The sequence below is a fragment of the Cottoperca gobio genome, chromosome 16 (assembly GCF_900634415.1).
Source record: "Cottoperca gobio chromosome 16, fCotGob3.1, whole genome shotgun sequence".
NCBI classification, from domain to species: Eukaryota; Metazoa; Chordata; class Actinopteri; order Perciformes; family Bovichtidae; genus Cottoperca; species Cottoperca gobio.
This window is the reverse complement of record NC_041370.1, coordinates 9140222-9163208: the sequence shown is the minus strand read 5'-3', so window position 1 is coordinate 9163208 and position 22987 is coordinate 9140222. Positions and strand designations below refer to the sequence as shown.

At 42.8% G+C, this 22987-nt stretch overlaps 2 protein-coding genes across 4 annotated transcripts; one reads left to right on the top strand and one right to left on the bottom strand.

Moving 5' to 3' along the window:
* Positions 1-7157: 7157 nt before the first annotated feature.
* On the bottom strand, positions 7158-17674 carry rasip1 (Ras interacting protein 1). Its single transcript, XM_029452320.1, is given in 17 exon segments — positions 7158-7694; positions 7792-7933; positions 8058-8221; positions 8884-9178; positions 9956-10068; positions 10217-10371; positions 10659-10699; positions 11713-11874; positions 11975-12273; positions 12473-12518; positions 12520-12678; positions 13217-13381; positions 13471-13706; positions 13790-14050; positions 14220-14671; positions 14980-15101; positions 17612-17674. Coding segments are annotated over 17 exon segments (3039 nt in total). The 5' UTR covers positions 17660-17674; the 3' UTR covers positions 7158-7515.
* On the top strand, positions 17596-20698 carry cox6b2 (cytochrome c oxidase subunit 6B2). 3 transcript variants are annotated; one of them, XM_029452317.1, is made up of 4 exons: positions 17596-17724; positions 18218-18356; positions 19255-19355; positions 20399-20698. In XM_029452317.1, exons 2-4 carry the CDS (start codon positions 18251-18253, stop codon positions 20450-20452), a joined length of 261 nt encoding a protein of 86 aa, XP_029308177.1. In that variant the 5' UTR covers positions 17596-17724; positions 18218-18250; the 3' UTR covers positions 20453-20698. The 3 variants fall into 3 exon arrangements, with proteins under 3 accessions (XP_029308177.1, XP_029308179.1, XP_029308178.1); XM_029452319.1 differs by having other exon boundaries at positions 17645-17724; positions 18228-18356; XM_029452318.1 differs by having other exon boundaries at positions 17707-17731.
* The last annotated feature ends 2289 nt before the right edge of the window (positions 20699-22987 follow it).

The window sequence follows — 22987 nt, the reverse complement described above, 5'->3', positions numbered from 1 at the left end:
TGAGGTATGTATACTGTATCAGAGCTGACCAATACTTGCCGGCGCGCCGTGCGTCTGCGTCAACCACACACTGAGCCTGTTGTCATGTTATTCTACGGAAGCTGAGAGCTGCTGACAAACGCAGGGGAAACGGGGAGGGGGGTGTGTGTGCGTGTGTAAGGGCAGCCGGCCTGGAGAGAAGACGGGGAAATAGTGAGGGGAGTGGGAAGACAAAAGGAAGAGCGCTTGTGTGACGTCGCAGTTTGCCCTACTGAGCGACTTAGTCAACGTGATTTGACCTTAGTCACATAGGGGGGTGGGAGGTTGCCCTTTTGCAGAAGGATGGACACACACACACACATACACACACACACACAAACAAACTTTCAGAAACACACATATGCTTACGTCTTTTAGGCGGTTCACACCAGCATTTAAAACAATTTATAACGTGCTGCGCCCCTTTAAGCTGACATTGCCTCTTTCTATGAATGCTGACGCACATCAGGGCCCTTCATCACCGGCCATTCATTAAATTAACACTGATTACACGCTGACAATCGTAAATCAACCTCCTACAACAATGATAGCAGATAACACAACTTATAACAGCGCACATGAGCAGCTGTATTGATTCTTCCGACCACTTCCTGTGCGTCAGCCATGCAGAGTGTGTAAATTACATCATAACTAAGTGCAAACACGGGAAAGGAAATCTCATATCCGCATGTTGTCACTGTTTATGTTTTGAAACAGTGTACGGCCATCAGTATCGGGGTGCTGAGTACAACAGTTTGGAGGCAGATTGCATGTTTGGAAATCAAAAAGCCTTCTCTCTACATTCAGTAGGCTGTGCTTTGACCGCACAGGGAGGGGAGGCGGACCTCAAGTTCACTGAAATGTCAGCTTTGGTTTGAAGTGACTTTGACTTAAAGCGGTGCAAACCCAGCACAGAAGATACACTGTCTTCCTTTTTTAGATGAAAGTTTCTGCAGTTGTTGTCGTATTGCAGTTTTGTTTTGTTTGCATTCTCTTGTGGAAAGAAAACATTTACTGTAAATGTTTATATAAACTGTGGACTATCTGTCCCTCATCCTTCTTGGACAAACAATCTTATCTCAGGAAAAGTGAGAGCAAGATATGGAAGTGATGTGTTTGCGTGCATTCTTCGTAACCACCATTATCATTATCTCCAGCTGACAAGTCTGACTCTGACAGCCATCTTTTACTTGAACATCTGCACTACCTGACACAACCACGACCTCTCTCCAGTTTTATTTTCTTGACCTTTGCTCATTGTGGGAACTCACAAAAGCTTTGTTTCGTGTGCAGTTAGAGAACCACCTTTACCCTTGGAGGGCTTTGACTAAGAGGAATGACATGAAAGTTATTCTAATCTCTCTATTCTTGTTCCCAATGTTTATGTGCACTTTCACCCCCTGCTGTTCCAAATTAGCTACAAACGGCTCTTTTGGGAGATGTTTAAATGCCTGACATATCTTCTTTTATCAATAACAGTCTGTGAGTCAATGACTTAGAAATGAAAGCAATCCAGAAAATTCTATTTTTGGCACAGAGTTCACAGACACTTGCTGCCGCCACTGTCTTTTTATGTCTCCCCCTCCCTTTTCTTCCTGCCTGCTCATCTTCTTTCTGTTCATCAATCACACTGTCCATTCTCATCAGAAGGTCACCGTTGGATGTATGAATGGTGTCCGTTGGCCTCAGCGTCTGCCTTGTATTACAGACGCCCTCGCATCTGGCTGGACCCCCGGTAGTGCCAGGAAGCATGCCAGGAATGCAAGGAATGGCCCAGTGAACGATAAGAAGGAAATTCCCCACAGCAGACTGGACTAAAAGCCCAGAAACAACAGGAGCACTGACAATCACTGGGGAGAAACGAAAGGGATGACGACAAACAGTGGGACGGGAGGGGATAGAACAGGATACATGGACAGACGTGGGTCTAAGTTTGACACCAAGACAATAAACACAATGGCAGAGACTATCCTTGGAAGCTGAGAGTGATGACGAGGATGGGATGGTGACACATGAAGAGAGAAAAGAAAGGAGTGAGATGGGTTGGGATGACTGGAGAGAGATAGGTGAGGCGGTCATCGAGAAAAGAGCCAATGACCATCGAAAAAACAAAGAGATTCCATGGATGAGCATGACTGAGCAAAGATAGCGAGACTTAAAACAGATTAAACAGATTATCGCCCCTCTAAAGGGTGTTGGGCGACAGCTATGGACAACTGTGGGACAGGAAGCAAGCATGTCACAGGAAAGGCAAACCCCTTTAATCAGCACCTGGGAGATTGGGTGACGGTGAGTGGGAAAAGGAGGACACACACACGCCTCACATGCAGATGGTGAATCTTTGGGTTTGACTGACAGCTCCTCTTTATGACTCACTGAGTCGGCTTTTCTACTGTCTCCCGCACTGTACCATCTGTAGAGGCTTTCAAACTCAGTTTGAAACGCAACATTACCAAACCCTGATCCAGATTAGCTTCTCCTGTGCAGTGACCTGCTAAATCGGACTTTACATTAGCATCTACTAACAAGCAAAGTCTACATTGCTTTTGTCTGCTGCTGCTGCTGATTTGGGGGCAGTCAGTTGTCTGTAATTGTTTTGAGCTTCTAAATTGCACCAGGAGGGATTGGATTACCTACCACCAGGGTAGTCCCCCCCTTCTCGTTTCCCTGTTCCCCCTGGATTACATCAGAGTTCAGGCTCCTTCATCTGTGAGTAAGCACATACCTTACAGTCACAGGGGAGGCCAGAAACATGTCTAATGTGTTACAAAAGAAAGGTAGATAATGGGATATATAGAGGAGGGCAGGAAGTGTAAACAGTCCTTCCTGCACATGGTTTTCTATTCATCTTCAATGAAAAGATAAGAAATGTAAGGACGGTTGATGGTAATCTAGTTTCTGTTTATGCATGCCGGTGTGTGTGTGTATGTGTGTGTGTGTGTGTGTGTGTGTGTGTGTGTGTGTGTGTGTGTGTGTGTGTGTGTGTGTGTTTGTGTATGTGTGTGTGCTTATTGTTCCTATCTGGCCTAAACCCAGTCTTTTATGTATTCAGATCATAAATAATGAACAACCCAGAAGGAAATGAAACATTATCCATATAAAAACTCCCCTGGGTGTCTTATCTCGTGTGACATTGATTCATTCCTGTAATATCATGATCACAGCATAGACCTTGGCCAATTACAATAACAAAATCGAGATAGATAAATAATATTCCGGCCGCAGTCTGGGCTTCTTCTCTCAAAAGCTACGTGCTGATTAATCTTCAAAGTAAAAAGCCTTCTTGCATGACAAAGCATGTCCTGTAAGTCGCCACTCAGGGATCACTTTCCCAGGTCAGATCAACATTATAAAGCTCAATAGAGATACAATAAGCGCAGAACATTGTGAGGGGCAGTGCATGAGATTTGTACTTTATGGTGTGGTTGTAAAGAACAAATTGGGGTCAGAATTTGATTCAGTGAACGTGGACAGTTCTGCCTCTCTCTCTCATCTGAAACAGCTGACACAAGGCAAATAGGTGGGTGTGTGAGTTTTGAGGTGAGGCAGTGAAAGGCACAGGCAGACAGAGAGAGGTAACTCTGTGTTTTTGGTAACTCCATTAAAAAGAACCCCTGGGAGGTTTGGACGACAGCTGAGGTGGAGACCGGGGCAGCCAGGCAGGAGGGAGAGTGTTTTCATGTGTTTATGTGTGTGTTGTCCTTCACTACTGGGACTTATATACAGTATATGGCTGCAGGACTGTCTCTCAGATCCTCAGCTGACTGTAACGGGGGTTCACTCAGGGGTATAGGAACAGGCCCTTGGGACGACCTGTGAAACAACCCCGTTATCCTCCAGGGAGTGATCCCTTTGAGGTGCGGTCCCCCGCCACCCTTCACCTCCAATGTGCCGAATCAGTGGAAGGCAAAAACCCAGAGAGAGTATCCCTGACACTAATATGGAAAAAAGCCTGTTTGGAGCGAATATAAGAGCAAATATTATTCTTCCTGAGCGTAACCACGGCGAGCACCTCTGACCTGGCAGTGAAAGTGCTGAAACAAAAAGCCCAAAGACTTTTTCTGCCCCATCAAAGGAGAGCAGCATAAAATAAACATGGCCATCAGATTACCACGCTGAACACGGGGCCGCGTTAGCCCGCGCCGGCTGCCCTGCCGCCCAACCCCATAGCTCTATGGGAGTTAAGTGTGGGGTCCGCTCAGTCAACACCATGACGCAAAATGGAACAAGCCTCTGACAGAAGCCCCAGGCTGATGGAATAAGGCCCCTACCCACAGGCCCACAGGCCCCCCGGCCTGAGAGAAACATACTGAGCGAGAATGAGAGAGGCAGGAAAGCAGGAGGAAAGAAGAGGAAAGGAGGGAAAAGGTAGATGAGGACATTTTGGAAAAGAGGAAAAGACCACCGGTTCCAAATTGGTGGCACTGGCCCTGCCCCAAATAAAAAAAGCACACACATAACCGCTCTGCTGCCCCGGAGAAGCAGCAGCAGCAGGACAGGACAGACAGCCGCCAGTGGAGAGAAGGCCGGGGCAGGGCAGGGCAGGGCAAGGCAGGGTACAGTGGTTGGTGGTGGTGGTTGTAGCTGCCAGAGAGACTGTGAGGCTTAGCTGGCTAGTTCTACTAACAGTGGACAGCCTCAGCCCGGTGGATCTGACCTCACAGGGGTTCTTTTATATCCCTGCGTGTGCCTGTGTGCATTTGTGTGTAGGGGCATGCATGTGTGCACCAAAAAAAAAAAAGTGTGTTTATGTGTGCATTTCACGTTCGGGTGACGTAACCAGGAAAACAGATCTGTCCCTTGAGGAAGACCAAGGCTTTTCTCTCAGCCTTTTAGTCATCTCACTGAGGCCCCGCTGTCCATTTCATCCCCATCTTCAACCTCAGCCACAGTCTGTCGTCTGTCTGCATCTGATTTCCCTCCCGGCACCTCTGACCTTCTTACCACTCGTCTCAGACCTCTCGAAGATTCCTACACCCCCAGTCTGCCTTTTTGTCTGTCTGTGACCTAACAGAGATTCCCCTGCTCCCTTGTTTCCTTCCTGGCCTTAACACAGGACTTAGTTCGGAGCCATGCACAATATTCCGCTCTCCCTTTGTTTCAAACGAGAGCTGACTCTCCGATGACTGTGATCCTTAAATATTTATTCAATAATTTGCTTTATTTGTTTGGAGCCAGACTCAGCAATGTAATATTGCCCCCCCCCCCCCCCCAATATAAGTCCCCACTGGTATAAGAAACCAGATTATGTAATATTTGGTAATGATGACTCCTTTGGACTGAAACCTCTCACACTTTCCCTCAGAATTTCCTGATAAAACATCTCTCACAACCTCCATCAGTGGCTCTACAGTCATGGTATTCTGCTCTTTCCCCTGACGTACAACTTGAAAAACCTCCTTATACTTCAGGCTTTAGAATGACGCAGGGCTCAGGTAAAGTGTTCCCAGATCACAAATAGATACTGAGGCCGTTCCAGGTTGTAGTTGTTAGTGTTAACTGTGAGAGCCATGGGCCCTTTCTGGTTCCTGAAAATGACTCCTGTGTGTAACAACAATGAACACAATCACTGTGGTCCACTGGGCCTCACACCAGCAGCATTGCATTACCGCGCTCGCCTCCCTACTGTTCTCCTTTTCTTTTCATCCTTCTCTCTTTTCTCCTCTGACTCAGCTGTTTTGTAGGAAACTCCGTCTCTTTGAAGAAGGGAAGAATCTTTCATTACTCGACAGCAGGGAGAGAGAAGGAGATGATAGGGAGAGAATCACTGCCCCATTGTCTTCACCCTCCCCTCCCCTCCATCCACCAATGATAATTGTGTTGAGCTAATTACAGAGAGCTGCTACAACAGGTGTGGGAATCTGCACCTGGGTACAGAAGTCTACGTAGTGCGTGTGTGTGTGGTGGGAGAGAGAGAAAGAGGATTGTGTGTGTGTGTATGACTACGCAATTCTGGGTGAAAGTGTGTATGACATTTTGTCTGTGTCAGTGATTGAGATCACAGAAAACCGTGTGTGTGTCACAAGCTTACGAAACCCTACATGTTACTTAATCGTACTCAGACATTGGTCACCGTATTGTATCACAGACTACTGTAGTATCACACAATCACCATGGACGTATACCAGTCTGAACCCCATCTGTGGTTAATTATAAAGCTACAGACTACATCTGTTTGACATTACTGGAAAGTTGAAATTAGCACACAAACATAGTCTCACTCTCACTCATACACCACAATGAATTTCAAATGAGAGTGATTACAATCACTTAATTGATAACCGTGACCACAGGGTGCCTCTGCTCATGATTCATAATCTATAACCGGTCTTTGTTTTTGATGTCAGTACAGTAAGAAACTGGGGAGACAGAACCGGAGGCAACAGTGATGATGTAAGCAGGGGGTCTCTCACGGGACTGATGTTTTTTTTTTTTGTTATTTACCGTAAAGGAATTCATCTGAGAGGCTGACCGGAAGAAAGGAAGCCATTTGGCCGGGCGCCAAAGGAGGAGCATGATAAGTTGAGTTTGTGGAGACGTCATAGAGCTTCACTCTCAAAACAAAGAAAGCTGTGAACTGTTTTCTAAAGTGGTCGCTGACTCGACTGTGAAATTGACTGGATATTACCTAATTGTGACAGTTCAAGTGAAGCTGTTACTCACTCCTGTCTGCTTTTCTAATTCATGCTTAATGAGCTGGATTGTTTTTTTTACAAGACCAGGGGATTGTACCACATTAATGAATTAGGAAACCCCACCAATCAGACCACTTGTGTGTGTCACATCAAGAAAAGGAAATGAAAATCTCCCCTACCTTTAAGTCATCAGCTTTGACCTTTATTACAGCTCACCTTGGTATAGGTAACCTTCGTGTGTGGTCGTCACAGTCTCATTTGCTTGCTTGAGTCATGACCTCTTCGTAAAATGCTACCATGATTACAGGAAATGAGAGTGTGCCTTGAAATCAGACGATAATGTAGCAATTCTACCTGCAGACTCATCATTTAACGTCAAAGGGGAATACGTCCTGCATCGCCACCGTGTGGAATATTCCTTTGGTGTTGAAGTTGAGGCGAGTGCCAAGCCCAAGGGGCCCTGCTGTGGGAAACAAGCTTGTCAAAGATCACACGGAAACTGTAGGCCTTTAAGACTAGAATTCAGCGTTTTATTAAAAACAAGTAGTTTAAAAACATACATGGAAGCCAAGTAAAACAGTCACGTAAAGCATAACACCACGTGACCCAACAGGCATGGGGTTTCACTCCCTGCTTTAGAATAAAATCTATAAAGACATACAAAAGCCAATACATTTATTTTACTTGAAAATATCTAAGTGGATTAATGAATTCATATGGAAATGTCATGAAAAAGCAACAACCAGGCAACAAAATGCAGAAAACAAGTCCAGTTTGCATTTCTTTTGGGGTGTGCAGTTTGCTGTTTCTGGTTATTTCCTTTTTACTTCTGAGACATCCATAGAGACAAATATGGGCTTCCTCAAAGCCGAGTCCTCTGATTGGCGGGTAGCTCATCCTGGTCAAGTCCCCACAAGAAGGTGCGGAGACGTGTCACTTCCTTTAGGAGCTCAGGGCTCGGGATTGGCTGGGAGAGGTCAAGGCGTGGAGTCTCATTTGGCAGGATTAGAGGAGGGTGGTCCAAGAAGCTCTCAAAGATGTCTAAAAGATGAGAAAAGAAAAAGAAAGAATTGGCTTAACAGATCATTTCACTGGTTGTATTCTTACCCTTGTTAGTTTTTATTTATATATGTATTACCTCCACTCAGCTCTGTGCCTGGCAGAGGGGCCCAGGACGCTGGTGGGGCTCTGGTTGGACCCAGCTTGTAATGGGTGAGCAGGTGGTGCAGCTGGGAAGGGCTCAACAAGACATGATCCTCCTGTAGACTGGTCCATGATGACTGGAAGAGGTTATAGTCAATCAATATATTATATATATATATATATATATACATATATACGTATATACAGTATATATTCTTGGAGTCGGACTGACAAGGCTTCCTGCAAATGTAGCTGTATTACCTGGATAAGTCGAGTCTTGGGAATACACAGGAAGTTGACTGTGATTGACAGTTTCTTCATGAACTCAGAGGCTATATCTCCTAATCCCGCCCCCTGTAGCCAGTCCAGAACCAGGTCCAAGTTTGTACGGATCTGGACCGCTCTGGACCACGAAAACAGTCCATCTAGGGAGAGAGAAAACAAAAAGAAACAATTCTGTTATCAAAGAGAGCACTTAAAGAAGAGCTCTGACCTTTAAATCTCACTTTTGAAAGAAGAAATAACACAATCTTCCTTTTACAAATTAAAAGTACAATTCATAAACAACGAAAGACAATTGCTCAATTCGATACAGGTTTTTCCGCTACAGCCTTAAGCTGCCTTCACATGATAGGAAATGTTCTCTGTGCTCCATGTGAGGTCGGGCGCAGAACCTTGTGGTGAATGCTGCTAGTTAGTTTTATTTCTATAGTTACCTCCCCTGCTTGCCTGTGCCACTTCATACAGCTGTTATCTCATTGGTTGTGCTTTGAAAGGTCAGTTGAAATCATTTGAACTTTGAGCACGGTGGCTGTTTTAACGCTGATCATGTGAAAGCAGCTTTACTCGGTCTGGTATGACCAGTAGCTTATTGTTTGAAACCACCAGTTTCAAATTTTATCAACCCATTAAATGGCCGTTATCCCGGGAAAATGGGCAAACTGTACCTACCCGCATGTTTCGAAAGTGAAACTTAGCTTTTACAACTCTTCTCTACTTGTGCTATTGTTATATTTAATTGTATTACCAAATTGTGGTCACAGTATTTGATGTTAGCAAAGGCTGACTTTAACCTGCGCCCTCTCACCTCTCTCCAGTAAAGTATTGAGCAGGGAGGTGTTGGTGAAGAAGAAGAGGTAGCCAAAGGTTTGGGAGGTCAGCGGCGGGGAGAGACACGCCTCCCGTGACAACATCAGGGAACAGCGATACACTTCCACCAGCCCGGCAACTTTGGGCGGTAAGGTGGACACGTCATCCACCTCTCCTTCCCCCCCTCCTTTCTCTTCTCCCTCTGCTGCCCGAGCTCCATCCTGCTCCTTCTCCTTCGCCTCTCTGGAGAATGGGTTGGAGTCCAGAAGAGCTGGAAGGAGTGAGTACAGAGTCTTTGTGCACAGAAAGGAGAGAAACTTGAGTTAATTTGTTTAGAAATAAAAATATAGATTTTTGCTTGAATGATGGGAGGCGAAAAATTAAATTGGGGTGAGTTAAGATGAAGATGATAGAGAAGGATAGTGGAGAGCCGGTCGGTCAGTCCACCATTTTGGTCCACATTGAAATATTCCAACAAATATTGGATGGATTTCCGTTAAATAATTGTACAGACATTTATGGTCGCCAGAGGGGACAAGTCATAATGCGCTCTTCACCAAATGTCATGCCATCTTTGACCTGAACATTTGCATACTGGAATTGTATTTCTTTTTTTGACCATCGCATAATTTAAAAAAAAGTCTTTGTAAAGTCATCAAATGTGTGACTCAAGTCCACACCTCTGCTATGAAGTGAGCTTATGCTGTAAAAGTGACAAAATGAAGCAAAGCGACGGCATGTTTACTAAATACAGTCGACTTTCAAGTGTGCTGTGGATGCATCACTAATCTCCCAGAATGCAAAGCACAAAGGGAAAGGAGGATCTGCTCACAGCTGGAAATAATTAAAATAAAATGTGGGTGGTGGTGACACAGCTCCCAAAACAAAAAACAAAATAATTGTATTAAGTCTTCAGAAAGACATTTTGCTGTCTCTTTGTGAAGTTTAATAGGCAGTGGTATTCCTGGCGTCACACAAATAAAACGGTGCAGTATGTTGACTTTCTTTGTATACTAACTGCTAAAATAGCAAAGTGACAATTAGAAAAGTAGTACACTTTTAAACTGTACCTTGGTGAGGTGATACACACACTGTTGGAAGGTGTGCATAATGACATCATCCAGTTGCGCCAGAGCTTCTGAGCAGGTGTCCATGTCAGCCGTCAAAACTGGGTCCCCCGGGGCTTCAAAGAAAAGATCAGTGAGATGAAATAAAGATTTCTGTGCCCATCTTTGCCAAAGCCATTCTGTATTTCATTAAACAGTCGTAGCTTCTAAAGATTATTGTTTTACTTGAATCAGTGATCTACATTTGTCTCAAATAACGCTCACCTTCAAACTCCCACTCTTTCTCCATGGCTTCAACTTTGACCTGGAAGAAGTTAAGGAGCTCTGTGGCATTTGACATCCAGAACATCAGGGGTCGAAGGTCAGACGACAGTTTCTGGACATTCGGCGTGCTTATCTCACCTTCTTGCTCTGTGGAACTGGACACATTTCCTAAAGTTATGTTAGCTGTAAAATATTTGTGAACATTCTCCTGTCAGTATTTTGCTTTCAAAGAGAAACACACCATACTGTGAGTAAAAATAGACTGAGTTATTATCACTTAGCTATATTTGAGACATTGTTCAACATCACTGTGTTACAATGCTTTCATCATACCACAAAAATTTACCAAAGACATAACAGCACAGGCACAAATGTATCATGAATCACTCAGCAGGAGATCTCTAAACAGAGGAAACATGACGTAAAGCAAAAATGTTCTTACTTTTGCGTGGGATGCTTATCCCCAAATTCCTTAATGTTATCCTGTAAAGAGAGTTGGAGACAGAAGAGAGGAGAGACATCTCGGGTTAGTGTGGGGGTGGAGGAGTGAAGGGGGAGCGGAGTCTAGCCCTGCAGCCAGGACAATTACAGAACATTTTCCAGCAGGAGGTCAGTGACATCAGCTCATCCTCGCTCCTCTCCACAACGGAGCAGGCCACAATGAAGGACACATGTCTGTCTGTCAGGCAAACTCAATCTGCCTACCTGATGTTTTTTGGATCAAGCTGGTTTAAGTAAAGACATGGCCATATTGTCATGCAACACTGTCCCAAAAAGGTTCATGGCTCATTTGTTATTTGCTCCACAGATTCTTATTTTACTTAACACACAATTTTTATGTTGAGCTGTTGTTTTATTTTAGCCAGCTGCAACATGGCAATGTCAGTCAGCCCTTTGGTGATCCCCTGACTTTGACCTCTAGCACCACCAACAGGTCTATATTTTTGGCTTTTAGTGAATCGCTCGACCGCTACTCGATGGATTGCCATAAAAATATATTGTTGTAACTTTGGTGAGCTCCTGACCTTTAATCTAGCACCATCATCAGGTCAAAATTATAGTTTGTGCAAAACTTTGGTTTATTTCCATCGGCCTCAGTTTTACTTTGTGTTTAGAGTTAATTACCAAATGTTAGCATGCTATCACGTTAACTAATTATTGAATTTCCACTACATGGTTCCGCTTGGTTCATGCTTGAAAGTCGAGAGCACTACTGTATATCTGCTTAGCATCTGCGTGTTAGCATTGCCATTGTTAGCATGTTTGAATGGCAATGTTAGCATCTAGCTCAAAGCATAGCAGTGCCAAAGTAGGTTTTCTCTTGAACATTTATAAGCCTTTATTACAGAGAGAGAGAGAGAGAGAGAGAGAGAGAGAGAGAGGCCGACACACAGTCCACGGTTGTTGTGGTCGTTACAGTTCATAACCCCCAGGCCACCAGGGCACCTCACATACCATTTTTGATTTTAGATATCGAGCTGTTGTTTTTTACTTACCCAGACAATTTCTTTAATTAGATTGGCTGACTTGAGTAATATCTGTGGTGTGAGAGCGGGGTCCAGGTGTTTGGAGGCATGATCTATCATGATTGACAGGAGATAAGCAGGAGCTAAAGGCCCGCCTCCAGAGTCTGGAGAAGAGTTTGTGGAGATTATCTCCTAAGAGAAAAGTGAGGGATAAACCAAATGTCATTAAGGCCATTCCTCTATGATACCAGATAGATAGATAGTTAGTAAGAGCTTTAACTTCCTGTCTCACCTGTAACAGAGCATCTGTGTGGCGGGAATGAAACTTCAGCACTGCCTCTGTAGATCCGAGGTATTGCCTCAGCGCTTCCTGTCTGTCCGCTAACCCTGAGGGGCAGCAGGTGGTGGAGGCATCAGCCTGCCATGGCAGGGTCAATGCCAGCGGTGGAGCTGGAGTCACGCGGGGGTCACGGTATAGGAAAAGGAAGTGGTTCCCCAGACCAATCACATCGCCAGGCTTTAGGACCGTCTCCCTGTAAAGAGCCACTCCGTTGTGTGTGACTGCGCCTCCTCTGAAGGGCCGCATCAGAGCTACTATAAAACAAATAATAATAATCTAGATTAATCGATTAATATAAAATGCCAGAAAATAGTTAAACATTTAATTCCCAGTTTTTCAAAGTCCAAGTTGATGTCTTTAAATGTTTTGTTTAATCAGTCCACAACCCATAGATATTTAGTTTAATATGATACAAAACAGAGAAAAGCGGAAAGCTCCATATTTTTCTACCTTGTCTGGTGGGCGTCTCGGGAACAGCTGAGTCTCTTCTGACCAAGTAAGTGCCTGGCCAAGAGGTCAGGTGCAGAGAGGAACGTGTCCACCTTCAGAGGTCTCTTCCCCTTCCTCTCCCTCTCTCTATCCTTCTCTCGCTCCTTCATCGTGGGCTTTCTTCCAAACACATGCGTATGTCCCGCCATGATGTACAAAACAAAATCCTAAACAAAACACACAGTGGAGAGCAGGAGAAAGTCAGGGAGGTCTGTTATCTTTTAAGTGCTATTGTTTAAAACAATCTTCCATCTCAGATGTTAAGTTGAAGAGAAGACGGTTGATAAGGTATGAAGTGTGTCACAGTTTGCTACAATGGAGACCTGTGTGAGGTGCACAGAGGGGTTTTATGCTTCTGTCAGATAAATTGTTGTTGCATTGTGTTGCTCTGAGGCTGTTTTGTGCAGGATGCTGAATGGGAGAGGCTTGTCGAGGGATGGAAACCATGATGGTATGTGGCGATTACAGACATGCAGGTAAGATGTCACGTACAGGGTGTGTGCACGCGTGTACTGCATCTGTATCTGCACAAGTCCTCTACAAAAATGCCTGTTTGGATACGTGCACATCAGCGTGTGTGCACCTTGCTATGGAGTATATTTTAGAAGTGTCCATCTGTGTGTGCCTGTGTTTACATTTTGTGTGTGGGTGTTGTTTGTGAGTGTTGTGTGTGTGTGTGTGATATCATCTGTCAGCGTGTCTCACCTTGCTCTGATCGTAACCCTGCAGCAACAGGAAGTAGGGCCGATCTGTGGGTGGAAGGATCAAACTTTGTGACATCACTTCCAGGTCACAGCTGGAGTAATCCTTCTCGTCTTCCGCAGGCTGGTTCATCCATCCAACCTTTGCTTCAATTTTTGAAGCTCTAATCTGAAGAACAAAATGTTAAAAGCGCGTTAAGACGTGATGGTTAGAACACCACATGCACGGTTAATTCTTCTCCACGTCATCTTCTTTACCTCTCCTTGCTGTGGGCTGATCATGCTCACAATGTTCTTCCTGTCCTGCACTCCTCCATTGTTGTTCAGCCGGTTGCTACGTGGGTCATTGATGACGTGGTTGCCTTGGCGACGCCGCAGACTCAGGTTCATGTCACTGATGCTCCTCCTGAGCTCTGAGTTCCTTGCACGGTGACCACGCTCGCTCTCCTCTGGTCCGCCCCCTGATGACATCCTGCTCCGCCGCCAGCGTACACCTGTTGCCCAGATAACCAGAGGATCGTTCAGTCTGACCCCATGTCGGGTATTAAGAGGCCAGCTTGTTGAGTCTTACACATACCTTGATATGTCTCTCCCTCCCTCTCACGCTCCTTCTCCCTCTCCCTCTCTTCTCTCTCATAGTCTTCCTTTCTTTCGATTTCAAAGCGCCGCTCAAATCCATCCTTAGGCCGCCACATGTCCACTAACAATAAGGGACATTCCCATGAGGCAACACTTCTCCGGCACTCTGTCTCCCATTTGATAGCTCCATCTGGTTGCTGGATGGGCTTTCCAATGACATCACACAACAGGAAGTCCTCTGGGCTGTGTTTCTGGAGAACTAGAAGGTAATGGAGGAAGGGAGGAGGAGAGGGGGGGGGGGGAATTATTTTTCCATAACACTGCTGTTTATGTTTATTCCCAATTGGTTGAAAATATTTGCGCAAACAATTCCCAGTAATGGGTAGCAGCAGAGGTGAAACATTTGAGAAAATGTCCCTCTCTCGTACCTGCGTCATCTGTCTCCTCCCTCTCCCTCTCAGTGTACCGGGTGATGACCTGGGCGATGAGCTGTCTGGCTGTAGAGTGAGTGTTGGCCAGCAGGGAGCGATAGTTAGCCCCACTGGAGAGGGCATCCCCATAGATCTTGATCAGGCCCGGGGCAGAGGAAGAGGCAGGGGGCAAGTAGTGGTGGGAGGAGGGAGCAGCTGCATGTGCCCAAATCTCTCTCTCCCTCTCCCCCACCGCCCGGTCCCTGTCGCTGTTAGAGCGCCCTCGCAGGAAGAGGTGGGAAAGGCGCTTTGTGCGGGACTGGGGCCCAGCAGGCCGCGGCCTAAGGAAGGCCGGGGAAGGAGATGGGGATGGGGTAGGGGAAGCCAGCGAGGGGGTGGAGTTAGAAAGGGAAGAGGAAGGAGCAGAGGGGGCCTCGTGGAGGGAGGCTGCGTCAGAGCTGGTGGTCGACCTGGGAACAACAGAGGAGGGGAAGACAGATGGAGGAGAGAGGAAGGAGAAAGGAAGGGACCAGTCAGCTGTGAATTATGACTGACTAAACATGGCCAAACAACAAGGACTAAAATAAAACAGGGAAGGATAACAGGATTGAGGGGATACTAATGATGTGGAAGTAAGATATATAAACTGTTCATTACACAATCAGGCTCTGAACTTTAACTAAACAATAATTGACATGAAAGTCACATAACCTGAGAACAAATATACATGACGAAGGAAAGCAGGAGATAGAAAAGTGAGTTCAAATGTCAGACTGACTTGACAGAGATAGCGCTGGGCCAGCGACCCCCAAGCTTGGCAAAGTGTTTCCTGGGCGAGTGGATCCACAGACCCACTGGGAAATGGAGCTTTCTGAAGCGAGGACTGCCAGACCCTTCCATCTGACAGAGGTAGAGACATACAGATAATAAATATCACATGTCTTCAACTCAATAATATGCAGTATGTCAAATGTCACGTTTCCCCTAATCTACTTAATCTACTTCCACACTGTAGTGAGGAATGTGTGTCAACAATGCCAAGAATTAAACAATATAACAATAGCATGATGTCACCATCAAAAAATATCAACAGGATACCTGCAGCAGGTTAACAACATGGTGAAAACAAACAACAATAAATTAAACCAAAACACCCCAATCAGCCCCTGGAAATCATAGTGTGAAAGTCCTCTTCTTAAACAGGAAGCATCTTTTGCTTTACCAGTTTTTGCACCAATGTGGGAAAACCCGCTTTAAAGATAACTGCCTGTCCTATTCTCAGTGTTACTTCAATGTAAATTACCATCAAAAATAAGGATCACAATTGCGACCACCTTTTAAAGTGTGATTACTGATAAGACTACGTGTCATATGACAGAAAAAATGGCAGTTTTTAATGAGCATACGGTCCTAAGATGTTGTGGTGAAAAGTTCAATCAAAACGGCACAAGAAAGAAATCCCAAATGCTTTTAGTTGTTTGAATACACTTACCCACAGTTTCTTCGGACCTTCTGTAGTGGGTTACGATGATTCTTCACCACCGAAATGCAAATACGCAGCTCAAAGTAATCTAATATCCTTGCATGTTTCCGTTTCCCCGTGACAAAAATCCATTTGCAAAAGGCCTGAACCTCTCACACATCAACAAACACATCTTTAATTCTTAATATGCATAAGTTCAGTTAAGTTATCTTTACTAAAATACCCTTTTCTTTAGTTTTTCTCTCTAACTGGACAATATCTGCTCCGTCTGTCCCTCTGGCTCTCAGTCTCTCTGGGTCTATAGATAGAGAAACAGGCCCATTGTTCTAAGTGACAGAATTTCCTTCCTTTGCAGTGGACAACACCTATATCCTGACTGAGTGAGAGAGGGAGAGATTGGTCGAGAGCAAGAGAAGGGGGAATTTACACACACATATGAGCCTTTGCGACCTTTTCTGTGAATAGCATATACTGTATTGTATGCCACAAAGCAATCTTCGGTCTGGATTAAACAAAAATATGGTGTCGCTGTTTCTTCCCTAAAAAGTTTAATTACATCACACAAGGTCTCAAAGCCAAACAGATTCTCAAGAATGTGGTTATTTAATTATGGTACTATGTTGTGATTTTATTATAGGAGCAGATATCTCAACACACAGAGGGCCCAAGTTTTGCTGGAAAGAGGGTGAAGGAAACACACACACACAGTGAAACAGGAAGCTAGAGGCAGCGACAGAGACACCTGTGATCTTTGACCTTTTCTTGGACAGGAAGATGGTGATGATAAGATAAAGGAGACTGTCACTGTGTTCCAGTTCAGGGGATAGATCTTCAGAAATCTGCATTTCTAGACCAAATATGTCATTAATAGGAATCAAAAACCCCTTTGTCCCATTTCAAAGTGTCACTGATGGAGAAGAGAACAGATGACTTCAAGTTAACCGCGAACAACATGTACAGTACCAGCATCATATTGATGTAACAAAGGACTGTAGGTCTAACTGTTATTGGCCTCCTTGCGAATCTTACACTTCTGTGGAACAGGCACACACAGACTTTACTATGAGCGATGTTGTCAAACATTGAAAAGCAACGTTTGATCAAAGGAATTTAAAAAGAATACTGGAAACTTTAGAGTTTGACTGGTTACATCATAAAAGTTGTGTTTTCTTCTCTATGACTATATATTTTGACGTGAAATACCCAAGCCAAGCCCAAAGATTAGAATTTATGTTGTTATTATGTAGGCTACTTAAAGATAAAGCCTCAGTGTATTCAACCATTCTTTGGCAAAAGATATGAGAGATCACAGATGAATACAGGGATTTTGTTAGTGTAAAACATGTCTCTGCATAATATGATCCTTTTTTTACACTTCAAAAACTTGTGATTTATTGTAAGCAATACACATTTAAACTGACCACATCTGCAGCCTTCTTCAGAAAGATGGAAAACGTACAATTTAAATTTAGTACTCAATATTGTCGGCCACCTTTCAAGCATACAAGCCTATTTGATACTAAAATGTAAGTGGAGTATTGCTTTAAACTGACCAAGGAGCAAAACTATGGAACTACAACGCTATCCTCACACCTCTAATATTCCAAACTATTATTATATTTTGTGTATTTATTTGTGGATGTCTTTTGTTTATGTATTTGTGGAAGTATTTTCTTCTCTTTTTTCAATTTAATTAATTTTAACTTAACTTTAAAACCTCTGTGTTACTAAATACAGTGCATCTGCTCCTTGCATTAAATACAATAAAATAAAATGCAACACAATGTATTCCACTGTAACGGACCTATTTTGTATCTGTTGCATTCTATTTGTAAAAAACTAATCGTTGTATTAAAATACAGGCTATAAATAATAATTATGGTCGTTATAGCTCAATAACAATTAATAAATAAAACATTTCCGAAACCTGAAAACTGAAGTTAGGTTCATGTCTGGTCAGCCGATATCCCAGCATCCTTAGCGCGTCGACTAAGAAGGGTTTCCGGAGCGCACCGAGGACACATCAAGAAACGTCCCAAGGTTAGCTGTCGGTAACTCTTAAACTTTATCTGCTATTTACAAACTTTACGTTTATATTTATCAGGCTTTCTGGTGTTTTCACCTACGAAAACTCTTGCAACAACCAGGCGTTCTCAAATGTGTTGGCTTACAAGATCCAGTTAACATGTTATCGACGAGCTAACAGCTAGCATTAGCTAACTGACAACACTTTGTCAAACTATGCTAACTTGTATCCAAAGCTATGTGATTGTGTCAATATTGTTTCTGTCAAAAAAACTTATCAGAGTTGCATAGTTATCCTTCGGTTTGATAAACAAACTAGCATTGAGTAGTGATAAAAGCGTAAACAAAGCTAACCTACATTTAACTTTAAACACAATGCTATATTTAGTTTAGCCTAGCTTTAGCATTGAGCATTATGTTGAGGTGACACTGTGATAGCGTTGTTCCTCTAACGTGTTTTCTAAACTTGTATTAGCTGTGAGTTAATTCAACCTGTGCCTTGTTTCAGTATCGTGTAGACGTGTGATTGAAGCACATAAAGATGTCGGACACTATTGAGGATAAGATCAAGAACTACAGGACGGCTCCATTTGATGCCCGATTCCCCAACACCAACCAGACCCGCAACTGTTTCCAGAACTACCTGGGTGAGGACCCTGATCACTATGCATAAGACTTAAAAACAGTTTGAACACAGTCTACAATGACAGGATAAACTGATAAATGCCTGAACTAGTCATTATGTGTGCAGCTTTGTACTTATGCAATATCTATAATGTTAGTTTCACAAACTGCATGAAATGTTTGTCAAAGTGCAAACAGTAAAACAGTATTTTATTACTGGGTGCCCGAACAAAATATGCTTATAGCAGCAAGTTTGTGGTTGTTTAGTTAAAATACATTTATAACTTATTGTGTAGATGCTTTTAAATTGACATTGTACCATAATATAGCTATTAATAAAGGGACGCTAGCAAATCAGGCGGCCTTCTATTTTTATGAACATTTTCATGTGAAATTAAAATATGACCTCCATATGACATTGGTAGTATTTTAAAAATAGACACTACTGTAAATGATCAACTATATACTCAGCCAGAATAAGTATTATGATTAATAATTTGGTCATGAAACAACATATACAATTCTATAAAAGTTTTTTTACTTTACAATGTTTCATTCATGGCGATGTCAATACATACAGAAGTGGTAATACATTAAGTGTTTGTAATTACTGATCAAATGTTTATTTTAGGACAACTTAATTTGTCTGCAATGTCTTTTTTTTATAACTTTAGTAAGTTTATTTAAAAAGTATTATGTTGTCGTTGTCATAGCGATTTATTTATTTCTGCCTCATTAAAGCGGGAACATGTTGTTCATAAAATGTGGAGAACCAAGATAAGCTTATTCTCTCCAGACTGGACATTGTTATGCTGATAGTTACTGTCCTTCAATCTCTGTGGCTTCTTTGTATTGTGTTTATAGTATGAACATTGTGTCAGATGAGTAACCTTGAATCATTGTTGTTTCTGTCTTCTCCAGACTTCCACAGGTGCAACAAGGCCCTCTCAGCAAAAGACCAGGATGTGGCTCCCTGCGATTGGTACCAGAAGGTTTACAAGACCCTCTGTCCCACGAGCTGGGTAAGTTAAAGGAGTACAGCTCTGACAGTTCCCTCAGTATCTTCCTTTTGTAGGAAAATGAGTGCTGGAAGGCCAAGACGAGATGATGTAGCCCAGTCAGGCTCATTCTTATCCTGCTACCTAATATTGTGTGTTGAATATTTGGTTTTTGCTTCTTTGTGGTTTATTTTGTTGAAATATTGCTTAATTTAGCTATATGACTGACTGTTGATCAGTTATCACTTGGTAGTCTCTTGGAATTTAAGGTTCTTTGGTACATGCATTAAGCTGCATACAATAAAGAACTATTATATTTATACAATTTACTTCATTCTTTCTGCTTTTTGTGTTTCATCACATATTAATTGTCCTGACAACATAATCTCACAGCTGTTGCATTGAGAGCTCGTCTGGGCCCCTATTCTTAAACTTCAGATAGCTTATCGAGGTGTCCCATTTCACATATCTCCATTCTGTCTTATGATTGAACTTGTATTTTAATAGTTTGAGTAAACTGAACTGGTGTCTCTCAGGGAGATACCGCAGGTCGTTTCTTCCTGCAGCAGTCGGACTGTACAATCACCATAGTACCATAATACTGACTCTAATACCACTGTTGTGCAACATTTATACTTTATATGTATTGTTATTACTGGCTGCTAGTTCATGCTGCTACTTATTGTATTACTTGTGTGTTTGCCTCTTTTTTATTTAATGTCAGCTTACTTATTTAATTTTTCATCTGCAACCCTTTGCTGTTGTAATGTTGTAAATGTCCCCACTGTGGGATGAATAAAGGATTTCTTATTGACTCTTGATTCAATAAAGCTTAGAAACCTTTTTTTTTATTATTATTAGTTGAGAGTTTTGAGGCAATTTGCAAATGACATCAGATGCAACAGCTGTGAGACTATTTTTAAACGCATAGTGTTCCCAAGGTCAAGAAATCAGTTGGTGCTGTGTTCTAGTGATTGACATAAAACTAATGTGGATATATAGTTCTGCTGATGCTTGAACATTAGTTTGTTAGATTGGGCTAATGTTTTCTTCAACATCTACCACAGGTTTCCAAATGGGACGACCAGCTAGAGGAAGGAAGTTTCCCAGGGAAGATCTGAAATCTGCAGCCGTGAATCGATCAGGACAGTCTACTGCAGGACATTCTGTTACTTGCACCTTTACCTCTGTAGTGTGCCTAAGGACATCTTCAAACAGCTAACGCATCATCATCATTGATGTTACTGTTAACTTTCAATGGAAACACGCACAACTTTTTACCCCGCATGTTGAGGTCTGAAGTTTTCCCCGTCTCTATTGCAAACTACTCTTCGGCTTCAATAAATACAGTGCAGATTTAATTATAACGATGTTGTTCATTTTACATTTTCGGCACTTAGTCTTATTGGATTTACTCGTAGGGCATTTCTCCAAAGCACACACACACACACACACACGCACAGTGAACTTCTTAAATCGGTTCCTTATTGAGCATGCCTGGTTATTAACTGTACCCGTTCTGGGGCAGATGTAATGGCTGCTATTAAGATTTTCAGTTCAACTTGCAGAGACCTGTAGTCTCTCTGGATTGCCCAACATAGCCTTCAGCTGTCTCAACCTTTGCAGCCTAGTCCTCTCTTCATCAAAGTATTCCACACTATATTTACACCAGAGATGAAGTGTTTATTTGGTCGTCTCTGAAACACGCCTCAGGTCTGTCTGCTGTGAAAAATCCATATAACAAAGTTTTCTTCCAGAGGGTGGCGCTGGTGATGAAACCAGATGCTTGTTTTGGTGTAATATTCTATTTTCACCACAAAGGGGCGCAGTTAAACTTGATCTCTGACCAAACATCTTGCATGAATGTTGTTACAATCATTCATTGATGTGATGACGTGTATCTGAACCGATCCAAGTCTGGAAACCACAGCATTGGTATAATTCATCAGAGATGGACATGTGAAAGTGCATCCTCTGCTTTCTTTGTGGAGAAGAATGTCATGGCACATAATAACAAATTACTAAAGATTTACTACATGAACATGTTTCATATATAAATATTAGAAACAAGTTTTAAAACATTTTAAAGTCATAGTATTGAGGATTTGGCCGTTTTTATACGACACAGCACCTAAACAAACTATTCTATCTGTTCTAAAATATATCTATAACTTCTTCAAACACTTATAAAGCTGCAGACTTTGCTCAATTACTAAAAAGCATACACAAAGATTCTTGTCATTGAAGTTTATAATTCAGTACTTTAAAAAAATATTCAGCATGTTTATGAAGTCAAACTGCAGTCTAGTACATTTCCGCTCTACATCTGTGATTATTACACATCAGTCAGACCAATAAATGTGAACTTGCACCTTTAATCTTTAGCAGGATTTTAGTACTTGTTTCATGTCATTGTTCACTCCACATTATTACAGTAGGTGAGTCTAACCTTGAGGGTTTGAAGTACAAGCGTAATTGAATAAATTGCATTGCGTTTCGGTTTTGTCCGTCCTCAGAGCACAGTTGTAATTTTCTTTTTATAATCATCAGCTCAACACGTCCTCCGCTGTTCACCAAAGCTCAGCTATAATACGTCCTGACACGCCAGAGAGGGTGTGTTCCGCTCTTCTGTGTTGATTCGTTAAACCAAATTCCCCTTCAGCCTTTCTGTGTTACTGGTAAACTTTGTCACAGTTGTGGTGGCAAAGTTTTGAACATAAACAACATCAAGTGAGTGAAACACGGCACGAAACATAAAGCTGTTCATGAAACTGCTAGAGAACTGTGAATGTCATTGTGGGAGTATCAACGTGCGTCAACATGGTGGCAACTCGTAAACACAAGGTGGCGCTGCTGCATCAAATGTAAAACATCTCCAGTAAACTGTCACAGTGCTCCCTCCCTCTGTTGACCCTGAACCTCCTAGCTTATCATTATAAATACATGTTAATGTTCAATCCCACACATGACCCAAGTTCACCAAATATACCTCAAATGTCACGCTGATTAAAGGAAAATGTTTATAACATCACATTTGATACTGTTTTTGAATATTAGTAATATAGTATTAGTGAAACATGTAAATTGGCTGAAATAATTTATAACTTTAAGTAAAAGCTTCAAATAATAATGTTGTTAAACCTTTGGTGTGGTGCACTAACTATAAGCAAAACAAAGGAAGGAGCTTGATGACTTCATATTAAGTTTCTTAAAGTCTCGCAGGATGCTGCCGGCCAGGCGCAAAGGTCAGTTGAACTTCTTTGTTTTTTAATAAATCATTGGCTCGAGTCCACAACACACACACGGATGTGTTGAGCTCAGGCTACAGGATGTTGTGTGTGTCCGAGTGCATCTAACTTTCCTCACCCCCCCCCCTCTCTCTGCCTCCGTGTGTCTGTGTTTGCTCTTTGCAGATGTCATATGATTTGATTTGCTCACTCAGGCCAGGTCACCGGAGGAGATGCTGCGGGATCGGTTTCCTTGGATACGGCTAACGGGATCCAGATGGGATGCTGCAAACACTAAACCTGAACATCTGCACGTCCCTCTCTCTCTCTCTCTCTCTCTCTCTCTCTCAGTTCCTAGTTCACTTACGTCAAGAGTGAATGAAATATTTGTGAAAGTACTATTACACACAGAAAGGGAAGGAGCCACCC